Source organism: Penaeus monodon, chromosome 43 (genome assembly GCF_015228065.2).
Source record: "Penaeus monodon isolate SGIC_2016 chromosome 43, NSTDA_Pmon_1, whole genome shotgun sequence".
Classification (NCBI taxonomy): domain Eukaryota; kingdom Metazoa; phylum Arthropoda; class Malacostraca; order Decapoda; family Penaeidae; genus Penaeus; species Penaeus monodon.
This window is the reverse complement of record NC_051428.1, coordinates 4,739,380-4,751,978: the sequence shown is the minus strand read 5'-3', so window position 1 is coordinate 4,751,978 and position 12,599 is coordinate 4,739,380. Positions and strand designations below refer to the sequence as shown.

General features: G+C 36.1%; 1 protein-coding gene across 1 annotated transcript in view; it reads right to left on the bottom strand.

Moving 5' to 3' along the window:
• Positions 1 to 10,019: 10,019 nt before the first annotated feature.
• LOC119568405 overlaps positions 10,020 to 12,599 on the bottom strand; it is a 10,862-nt gene continuing 8,282 nt past the window's right edge. The window contains exon 3 of the mRNA XM_037916908.1: positions 10,020 to 10,268. Coding sequence (XP_037772836.1) covers positions 10,092 to 10,268 — 177 coding nt within the window. The 3' untranslated portion in view covers positions 10,020 to 10,091. The remainder of the gene's footprint in view (positions 10,269 to 12,599) is intronic.

Genomic DNA, 12,599 nt, shown 5'->3' with positions numbered 1-12,599 from the left:
CAATAACACATGCATATGCACACTTTACATACTTACATAGCTTAACAATATTGTTATCAATAATAATGTATTAAAACACAACTATAGCAACACTAAGAGTAGTAGTAATAATAATATAATGATAATTAGTAATAATAATTGTTTTGATGTCTACTACACTTATTTCTTCAAACCATTAACCATAATATTTGTAGTAGCAGAAGAAATTTAATAATATTAATAAAGAAAGTAACAATGATAGTCATCACAATTGATATTAAAGAACAGTAATAGGAGAAGCAGAACAAGAAACGTAGAAAATTAAAGATAAGACAAACTGTCAAGAAATGAAATCACACTGAAGAAGATCAAGTCACATTTTTTTTTTTTTCAATATTTTACTTGCTTTTATTTTCATATGAAAAGACAGAATAACCTAAAACATCAAACAGCTTAATCCTATAGCACTTCCAGTGGTGCTTACTGGGTGTAATGACCTAACACAAAAGCAGTACAAATTGGCTGTTCTTGGCTCTTTCTGTAAAAAAAAAAAAGCTGCTTTTTCAGTGGTCATCCCATTACCATCTTGCTTAATTGCTGGTCCAGCCCTAAACGTGAACCAAGTTCTCATTAAAGTGCAATTGTCAGTCATTTTTTTAAAGTAATTAAGCAACTTTTCTCCATCAGTCTTTGTAACTTTATGGTCACAAGGAATATAATCTTTCATACAGTACTATTACCTAAAAAAATGGCTTCAGTATCACCAGTATGCTACTATTTAACCAGTATCGTTATTCTTATTATTCTTAGAAAGAGTCCAGGCAGTTTATATTCACCTTTCCATTGAAAGTGATACAAATATAAAGGTCAAATAAGCTCAACGTTGAAAAAAGCTTAGGCTACACTTTTAAATGTAAGGAAAACAAAACTTTCATTGCATTTCTATCATATAAAATATAGAATGAATCAAACTTACCCTGTAGTACTGTTCAACCCCAAACTTTACCCTAAGCATTAACTCATTCCTAATCTTTTCGCCACTATTGCATAGAGCTGTATGTAAGCCATAAATGTAAGAACTGAAAGAGAGAAAAGATGGCATCCTGCCACATGCAGGGCCGGGCGACTGGAAGCGTCGGAATGAATCGATTATCAACCCCCCAGATTGATATGAATCAAGGCTAGCATGAAGGATGATGCTACGGGAGAGGACAACCACAGCCCGAGGAGGAGAAGCCCAGGGCTCGACCGTGCGGCAAGGCAGCGGGAGCCCCTCATGTGGAAGCGAATGTGACACTAACGAGCAGATCAGAGGAAAGGTGACCGATCAATGTTCGTGTGTCTACGAGACACCGCTTCCACTAGACTCTCCTCGGACCCGCTATATATACGGATCACCCGACTGAGGACTCGCCATTTTTCGTCGCCTTTTTCACACACATTTTCTCAGGCCCTCGGCCTCCTTTCGTCCTTATGCCGCTTTGTACAAACTCTTTTGTCTGTCCTAACAACGCTCTCTTTAGATTCATTGCCTTTTATACCCTTTTTACTTAAAATTACCATACCAAATATGCGCCCAAATCAAGGCCTGACGCCCGGGAATACGCTCATGGCTCATCATTTTCACTCACTTTTCTTCCCCATCACTCTCTTACCGTCTATAAATAACATGCACTTTATAATACATTTATTTCACACACGCACCTAGGCTTAACAAAAAAAAAAATTCTTGTGACGCAATACATGATTTCATTCACAGCAGAAATATTCGGATTTGTAGGCCTTTCATCGCGCAACAACCTATTTCCACGACTATGCCTTCGCTTACCTGACCTTTTCCTTGTGTCACACATCTGCAATGTAACATTAACTAAACTAAAACTACATAACAGTGCGTTCGTTACAGATTCAGAATTATTATAGTCAAAGAAACATTAATTGTCCTCCCAACCAAAACCACATTAACAAAGGACGCATAGGTTTTCGACGAGTGACTATGTTAAACTCAGATTAATTACTCCTTTACTGAACTAAAGTGGGAGGGGAAGGTTCCTTCGCATAAGGAGCGGAAGGAAAAGTTAGAGGTAGCTACCTACCTAGAAACTGAAAATAAGTTAATAAAGTAATAATGATGGGGGCGAAACCCTTCACGTGGTGAGCTTTTGGTTGACATGCTGAATGGTGGTGGATGGAGAACGAGCTATTTTATTTTTGCTTTATAGAGCCAGGACAGTTATCAGGAGATACCTTTTTTCTACCAGGTATTATCACAGCAGGAGCTGGTCCTGCTACCCAGCTCCTGTTATCATATCCTGCTGTAGGTGGGACCCTCGCCTGCCTCCTTTCCAGCTCCTAGGAGCTGAGAGTGAGCTTCAGTGAGTCACTCTTTTGTTTGTTTGAATGAAAAGAATCGGGTGCAAGGAAAAAAAAACAACAAAACCACCAAAAATGACAAAAAAGGTATAAAAAAAAAAAAAAAATAATTATATATACTGATTAACAAGACTGATGACTTCAATGATTATTGTGTTATATTTCACGGGACTTTTACATCGTTACTGGAGAATTTTCTTGATTTTATTTTCCTAAACAAAAATAGATTTTTTAATTAATAATAAGCTTGCTTCGGTTTAAGTGCCTTTTATTTTTGTGTGCGACAAAATTAGCATAGCTAAAATAAGTTTTTATTTAGACTGGATGGAATAAGAATTGGCCCCTCTCAGCAGACTTTGATCCTTTTTTCTTTTCAAAATTTATACCTACGGCGGGGAAATCAGAATGATACTCTGTTCTCTTTAATCTGATTTGTGTGAGATGCTACGTGATAAAAAAATCACATGATAAACATGTTCCTAGTCCACTGAAATTATAAATTATATGTCTCTAATGTCGCGGAAAAGTGCAGAATGTATTTGGTCAAACGGATTTTTTTTCTTTTATGATAAACCCAGACTTAGCAGTGTAAAACAATTTACTTCTAGTTATGGTTAATTAAATAATTATTATTTTTCATTCCTCCCCCAAACAAGAAAGAAATCAGAGGACGCGTAAATTTCGAAGGGTGACTATGCTAAGAGCAAGCAAATTGGGTTATCGTTATAAAACGTCCTACTTCTTGCTGGTATCTATACAAATTAACTCTGAGAATGTTCTGGGACTGTCATGGAAAGCCCACAGACAGCATTCATATGCAGTCCGATAGCGGCGCAGTTTCAAGCTATTGGTGAACCTTTTACCCATTCGGTCTCTAGGAAAAGTACAGTAGAACATTACATCCAACTCATATTTTGAGAACAGGCTAATATTTTACGAAAGACCCCAAAAGGCTTGCTAAAATATATCGCTGGCCATTTTCCCGATCTGTACATAATCTTTAGTTTCATCTCACAAATGAAAAGACTCTATATTCAGTTAAATAAATGGCGTCATTAAAACAACTGAAAAAAATGGTTTCATGAAATGAAAAAAGGGTCTCAATTGTCTGAAAACATGTATGTCACCTTAATAGACTTAACTCTAAAATGGTCACAATTGAAAGAGAATTGCTGTTAAGAGCAGAACATATAAAAGTAGATACATGTACAGTTGCAGTGTATATATATATATATATATATATATATATATATATATATATATATATATATATATATATATATATATATATATATATATATAACATCGAAACCGATGTCGATAGACGAAGGGGAAAGTATTAAGCCTAGGGTCCGTGCATTTTCAATTGACTTCGATAGCACTCCGTCGTTTTATTTGTATTTTTAAGATGTTGATAATTAAGAAGTATATTAGTGTTATTTCCTATTGTAATATCAGTAAAACAGTGATTGATAATCTAGTATAATTCAAAAATAAAATTAACTTGAGCACGATTCCTAGGCATGGGGGTGGAGTCGATCCCTTTGAAACATTGGCATTGTTGCTGTCGCGACCGGCCCTGGGAAATGTCGCGAATGAAATTAGCGACACTTTCTAGTATCCTTTTTTTTTTTTTTTTTTTTTTTTTGACAGCGGAAATGAAGGTTTGGGTAATGGTTTTGTTTCACCATTATCTTTTGGTACACAAAAAGAAATTTGATTTTATAATTTACAACAAAAAGGCGTACATTATTGATTATTCATATTAATGTTAAATTTTTCAAACATTGCATATCCTTGTTCTTGTTACATTGTCATTATCACAAATCGTCATATAATTATAATTTTCACGATACTTATTATTATTAATGATCTGAGTAGATGTTAGTGCAGGGTCTAGCGGCTTCATTGGAGGTGATGAGTGCAGAATGTTTTCCACAGTATTGAGGGCAGAGGTGAATAATTTAATATAAAAAAGTTCTAAAATAATTAATTTTATGTCTACTGATAAGGACACAGGACATATACGTAAAACCATAATTAATAAGGTGAAATATTGAATATATGAAACATAAATGTATCAACAAAATGTCTGAACTACCAATATCAAGGGCACCGAAGTCTAAAATAAAAATTTTTAAGGATTAGCACTTAGCACATCGAAAATGTAAAAAATGATAAAGAACTATAAGTCAAATACAAAGAAGAATAAACATACAATTAATAAATATACAAATAAGACAGACATATGAATGGAAATAAATATACAAATAATAGATATACACAGGGCCGTCAATTGGAGGGCAACTACCTACCCCTCCCTCTGATCCTCTCAAGCTCTGGCTTCCCTCAGGAAGACAATTTCAAACATTTTTATATATAATAAATTGCGTCTATAAAGGTCCTAGCATTGCCAAGTTTTCTAAAATTTTGTTCACGTCGTTTGCCTACCCATCCTTACCCTTCCACAAAAGTAAATAAATAAGTAAATAAATAATAAATGACGCACCCGGATATACAAACGATAGCTTTTGTCTCCTTATCAACTTCTACAGGGTTTCTTCCCCCGTCTCTGCGGGGTTGCAGGTGCGGTGTTCAGGATCTGTTCATGGTTGTATCTAGCGGTTTATACGGCCGGATGTCCTTCCTGCCTCTAACCCTTTCCATTCACCCGGGTTTGCGACCCGCACGGGACATTCCACTGGCTTGTGGACTCCCATGGCTAAGTTTGTCTCCAGTCAGCCGGTCTCAACGGCATCCCTTACTTAGAGGACAGGAGAATCGTCTCAGAGTTTACAATCAATTCTATCCAGGAACTACATTCTTCTCCTCAGTATACAGGGAAGCCATTATCATACTCAATAAACGATGGTAACGACAAAGGCAAGTCTCAATATCTGCAGTCCTTTAATAAACACGCTACCCTCCCTTGTCCCTTGTTTATGGGAAAATGGGGGATACTAGATAGTTGGGTAGTGGTTCCATAGTCAGTGCAATAGTCTATTCATATTCAGGGGGGGGATAAAATGCATATCCGTATACCAAGACATGACCATGTGGTGTGTGTGTGTGTGTGTGTGTGTGTGTGTGTGTGTGTGTGTGTGTGTGTGTGTGTGTGTGTGTGTGTGTGTGTGTGAATAATAGCATTGATAATGATAACTGTAATAAACATGAATAATAAAAAGTATGATAATTGTAATATTATCATTAATAATAATCATAACAACAATAATAATAACAATAATAATGAACAACAATCATCATCATAATGTCAACAATACATAAATGAATAATGATGAAACAGATTTTAGGTTATATCCCTAACCCCTACTTGCTCACTTTCCCTATTCGTGGTAGGGGCGTCATTACAGCTTTTCTTTGGGGGACTGGGGGTGTAAAATAGAAAAACAAGTAGTGGTAGTGTGGCCCTTGGGGTGCAAAGCAGACATTCGCCCCTGATTCGTGGTCCCGTGGTTCAATTCCACGCAGCGGCAGTTGCAAAATGCCTGCATTTTGACTTCTACCGCGAACCCAAGAGGTCAAACGCAGGTGCAGTCAAGGTCTATATAAGTACTTACATAGACATTGGATACAGTAGGGAAAGTCGCCTCCATGGTACAAGTGCTAACGCTCTAAACCACGACTTATAGAGGGTAAATAACCAGGAAGGGTATTACTGCCAAATAATTTCTCAGTAATGAAATCGAATCAGTGGCTGCAGTAAAATAAATGGCACTTACATAATAATAATAATAATAATAATAATAATAATAATAATAATAATAATAATAATTTTTTTGTTTTGTTTCCCACAGCCATCCAACCTTTCCAGAATTATATTTTGTTTCAATTGTTAACGTTGTAATATGTGTGAATCTGTTGTCGTTTTCCATCGCAAATGACCGGCTCGGGAAATAAGTTAAGTATTAGTCTCCCACAGCATGTGGCTAAAAAAAAAGAGCTTAAGATATTTTGATATGATTTCTTAATATTTACGATGGAAGAAAACAAGTGCTTAACAACATTGAACAAACAATAAATATCGTTAAAAAATAACAATGATTCATGTTCAACTCTACTATTCGAGAACCATCTCTCACTCTTGGAGCAAGATTATTTTGTTATTTATTTTACAAGTGATTCATCATTAACTAATGAATGCGTGAATTGTTGGAAAAATAACAATGTACTTTTCAATCTGTACACTACACAGCATAAATCGTCGAGCCACGTACATTGAATTTTCTCCGTCTAAATATAAAGTAGACAAAAAATGGTGTCGAAATAATCCTCCTGAGATTCATTAACGTTAAACAAACCTCCATCTATGTTGTCAAAAGTGCGGGTCGTGCTGCTTCCAACTAATCGCAAATTATTTACAGAAAAAAAATACGGGGTAACTAAATAATGTTACGGGTTTTCATCGCCACGGTAAATATTAATTACGCTATGGAAATGATCAATTCTCAAGTGCTGCCTCAATGTTGATAATTATCATGCAATTGCTTAGACAGTTTAGCTTCGCCTGAACATTGAAAGGCGTGGTAGTCCGTGCTATAGGCATATTAATCCGAGTTTAACATAGTCACTCGTCGAAAACCTATGCGTCCTTTGTTAATGTGGTTTTGGTTGGGGGGACAATTAATGTTTCTTTGACTATAATAATTCTGAATCTGTAACGAACGCACAGTTATGTAGTTTTAGTTTAGTTAATGTTACATTGCAGATGTGTGACACAAGAAAAAGGTCAGGTGAGCAAAGGCATAGTCGTGGAAATAGGTTGTTGCGCGATGAAAGGCCTACAAATCCGAATATTTCTGCTGTGAATGAAATCATGTGTTGCGTCATAAGAAGGTAATTTTTTTTGTTAAGCCTAGGTGCGTGTGTGAAATAAATGTATTATAAAGTGCATGTTATTTAGAGACGGTAAGAGAGTGATGGGGAAGAAAAGTGAGTGAAAATGATGAGCCATGAGCGTATTCCCAGGCGTCAGGCCTTGATTTGGGCGCATATTTGGTATGGTAATTTTAAGTAAAAAGGCTATAAAAGGCAATGAATTCAAAGAGAGCGTTGTTAGAACAGACAAAAGAGTTTGTACAAAGCGGCATAAGGACGAAAGGAGGCCGAGGACCTGAGAAAATGTATGTGAAAAAGGCGACGAAAAATGGCGAGTCCTCAGTCGGGTGATCCGTATATATAGCGGGTCCGAGGAGAGTCTAGTGGAAGCGGTGTCTCGTAGACACACGAACATTGATCGGTCACCTTTCCTCTGATCTGCTCGTTAGTGTCACATTCGCTTCCACATGAGGGGCTCCCGCTGCCTTGCCGCACGGTCGAGCCCTGGGCTTCTCCTCCTCGGGCTGTGGTTGTCCTCTCCCGTAGCATCATCCTTCATGCTAGCCTTGATTCATATCAATCTGGGGGGTTGATAATCGATTCATTCCGACGCTTCCAGTCGCCCGGCCCTGCATGTGGCAGGATGCCATCTTTTCTCTTTCAGTTCTTACATTTATGGCTTACATACAGCTCTATGCAATAGTGGCGAAAAGATTAGGAATGAGTTAATGCTTAGGGTAAAGTTTGGGGTTGAACAGTACTACAGGGTAAGTTTGATTCATTCTATATTTTATATAATACAAATACAATGAAAGATTTGTTTTCCTTACACTTAAAAGTGTAGCCTGCCCTTTTATCAATAAAAGTTGTTGAGTTTTTGACATTTTTAGTGATATCACTTTTAATGGAAAGGGGAACATAAACTGCCTGAAGTCTTTCTAAGAGTAGCAAGGAAAACGATACTGGTTGAATAGTAGCATACTGGTGTTATTGAAGCCAATTTTTAAAGGTAACAATACTGTGTAAAAAATTATATTCTTTGTGACCATGTAGTTACGGAGGACTGATGGAGAAAAGTTGCTTCATTACTTTAAAAAAATGACTGACAATTACACTTTAATGAGAACTTAGTTCACGTTTAGGGCTGGACCAGCAATTAAGCGAGATGGTAATGGGATGACCACTGAAAAAAACACAGCTTTTTTCCAGAAAGAACCAAGAATTGTCAATTTGTACTGTTTTTGTGTTAGGTCATTATACTCAGTTAACCAACATGACTGCTGTAATTTTACATTAGCTAACAATGATTGAAGTTATTTTGTCTTTTCAAATACAAATAAAAGTAAGTAAAATATTAGAAAAAAGATACACTTGACTTTCATCTTCGTTCAGTGTGATTCCATTTCATGACATTTTGTATTATCTTTATTTTTCTTTGTTTCTTTTTCTGCTTCTCCTATTAATGTACTTAATATCAATCAGGATGTTTATCACTATTTTTACTATTAATATTATAAAATTTCTTCTGCTACTACAAATATTATTATGGTTAATAGTTATAAGAAATAAATGAACTAGATATCAAAACAATTATTATTATATTACTATTAATACTAATAATTCTTATACTACTGCTTGTGTTATTGTTATAGTTGTTTTAATATATCAATACTGATAACAATATTGTTAATCTATTATTTATGACATGCTTATTGTTTTTTATTTCATTATCATTATTGTTAGCATTATTAATACCATGAACACATCCATTTGGTCATTCTTCTCATCCAGTTATAGCAATTCCACCACAGCAACAGTTTTATCAGGTACTTGTTTCTTTCTTTCTCTGCTACAGTTTCTTGAATGGGGAATAGTAGTAAGTCAGTGATGATATGAGACTGATCTCTCCTCTCCAAATACTTCATCAAGGTTTGAGATTCCAAATATGAGATTTTATGTACTCCATAGTCCTCTAATCTTCATGAAAATGTTAAAATGGTGACTGCCCAAGTATATTGCATTTGCTGTGGGAAGTTCCTCAGTATGATGCAGGTGCTGCATCCAGAAACTGATAATATGTACCATACTTCATCTGCCCAGAATGCCAAATATGTGGTACATTGGGTATAGCCAATGTATGTATTGCTTTATGTTTTATAGATGCACACACCCTCACTTAGAATATGTACATCGGTGATGAACTGGAAAAGTATGTAGTGTGTGTGTATGCATGTGTATATATTGCATGTGATGTATATGTGTGCGTGAGAATGAGTGAGAACGAGAGAATGTGTGCGTGTGTGCATATGATTGTGTCAATATTATTATAATGATGACATTAGTGATAATAGTAATATTAACATAAAAAAGTTCAAGCAAAGGAGCAAAGACATGGTATCAGCTAAGCCTAGTAACTGATACTTTGGTGACTAAGCACTTGTTGAGTAATCTATGTAAAAAAAAATTAACAAAGCTAGCCCATAGTGCCCAGTGCATATTCCAGGCATCAGAAAATCCACCATTAGGGACAACACAAATATTGTTCCGTAGAAAAAAATAATAAAATAAAAGTAAATCATCTCTTATTATTTCTTCCAATGTTATCATCTCGGTACAAATCAGTAGTACAAAGGTCAAAAGAAAATGAATCCTGCATTAAACAAATGTCTGTACAATGGGCTCAGAAATGAAAAAGTTGTAGAACAAACATCAAAGTTCACAGTTCACAAATGTATATCACTATCTTTCTGAATTTCTGACCTTTGAATTTTTTCAATCAATGGCAGTGAAAAAATATACAATTTCCAAAATTAAGGCTAAAGAAACAATACTCATAACTCCTATGATATATTCTGTATCTTAAGGCAACTTATGAGGAAAATAAACGGCTGACTAATTTCTCATCACAATTTTGACAATTCCTCAGCTGCTTCTTCCATATTCACTTCTGGTGGCTCTTCTGCTGTGGGTCTTGGTGGCCGTTCCTCCTTAGGCTTCTTTTGGCTGTCGCTCACAGCCTGGCGGAAGGAGTCCACCTTCTTGTCCAATGATTTTATTGCTTCTTCATTCTTTATCTTTAACTGGAGGATGGGGGGGGGGGGGGAATGTTTTTTCTTAAATGTGGTATAGAATACAACTGAAACATTAATTTAGTAAAATGATGTATTATGTATTCATTTTGGAAAATTATGAATTGGTAATTATACATTTACCATGATTCAAATTAGTATGTATACACAACACTGAAAAGGATTACAGGTAATTGATGATGTTCTTGCATCTGACTCAATGCAAATATGCCTAATTCCTGCAAATACACATAATGGTTTATTTCCATGTTCTATATTTTCTGTAATCTCAGTTTTCTTGTTTTAAATTTTAGTTGAAGAAATTTTAAATCTTGCAGTATTTTCATGCAAAGCATTCTATAACAAAATTTTCACATTCTCCCTTATTTTTCATTTATTAAAACTTTGAAGATAGGTTGTTTCTCAGAATTTATTTTCCTACACAGACCAGGAAACCTGCCTATAAAACATATTCTTTACTACTGCTGCTACTACTAATGCTGGTGCTGTTGCTACTGCTGGTTATATACTATTACTAGTGCTGCTGCTGCTACAACTACTTTTACTACTAATGCTGCTGCTGCTAATACTGCTAATGTTACTGGTACTACTAATGCTTGATAATAGATATTAATGGTTATTAGTTAAAGAAATAAATGTGTTAGATAAATAAAGAAATAAATGTAATGTCAAAGGTTGTTGAACACTTTAGGATAGAATGGTAGTGTAAAGGGAGCAACACTGTATGAGGAAAACTGCAAAAGGGCCATTATGAAACAATCAAAGGGTAATACAAGTAGATATGGTAATTGTAGAAGTAGGAGAACAATCCAGAGATTTAGATAAGGGAATATGGGAAGGTGGTAAAGTATTGGGAAGAATGTCAGGAGGGGAGGCATTCGGAGAAGGGAACTGATGTGATATAAGGTAGTCATGTGAGCATCCAGGTGAGAGTGGTAAAGATAACGGTGAAGGAAGAGGGAATAGTGATGCATGCTGAGTAGGAGAGGATGGAGTGTTTTTATGGAGAGTGGGAGGAAAAGGGATGGGGGAGCTTGAGGAGGATGGATACCAGTAAATACTTTAAATGTAGAATGAATAGGAATAGAGGGATTGGAAGTTGGATGAGGGAGTGAAACATTCTCTTGAGTCATGTTTATGAAATTTTTGATGTCTTCAAGTTGGAGTTGGGTGGTGAGATCGGAGAAAAAAAGGTTTTCTTATGTGGAGGAGAAGAGGAAATAAATGTCTGAGGAGCAGAGAGAGAGGATGTGGTAGAAGATGGGGTGGAACATTTAGATTGTCTGGTGTTTACAAGTAGAGTGAAAAATAGGAGGAGTAGGCACCCAGGAAGTGGAAGTGATTGGCATATCTGGATTTAGAATGAAAAAGGAATTTGACTGGGGGAGAATGGGAGTAGAGATAGGATGTTTGGGGTAGAGAGAGAAGATACTGGGGGAAGCTGCTAAAACTTCTGGAGAAGATGGGAGGGGACTGGAACAAAGTACAGTTTTGGAATAGGTAAAAAGAGAAAAACCTCGGCATGCTTCTTGTCTGGCCCTCACGTAGAGTGAGGCTTAGTTTGAATCTGAGAACTGCTACCTCAGTTTCAAGCTTGTTGACAGGGATGCTCCTATAAAATACATTATTGAAGCCACAACAACTGGCACACGTGCATGACTAAGCAGAGCAATTTGAATGGTTATGACCAGGTTCAGCACATAGAGGGCAGTGGGCTGTGGATATTGTTGGGCTGGATGACCAAAATGTCAATATTTCTGACACTGATGGGGAAGAGCTTGATATGGTAGGACAGGGCAGGGCACACCACCAATATAAACTTCATGGGAGAGGTCATGTCTATGGAAACTAATTTTGGCAATATTGGTGTAGGACATACGTTGGCCTCTGGAAGGAATAGAATAACACTGGACTGCACCATAGTCAATGAGGCATGCGAGCAAGTCATTTTCAGAGTCTGATCAATCCTTGTCGTATACAGTCATGGAGTTCTTGTACAAGTATTATCCCTTTGCCGATGGGTGGCATGTACGTACATGCCAAGGTGTATGTATGGACATGCCATGAGTTTTTTTTGTTACAATCACAGAAAAATATTATTTTTCTGCCACTAAAAATGTCATTAAGTTGTTTTTAACCCTTTCTCATTTTTACTATACAAAAAAAAAAATAAAATAAAAAAAAAAAATAAATAAATAAATAAATACAACAAACCTACGATTTCAACTCCATGATGCCGCACACTGCTTATTTTATTCAGACTATAGAGCGAATAATGATCAACTATGGAGTCTATATAACAGCAAAAATATCCTTCAGTCT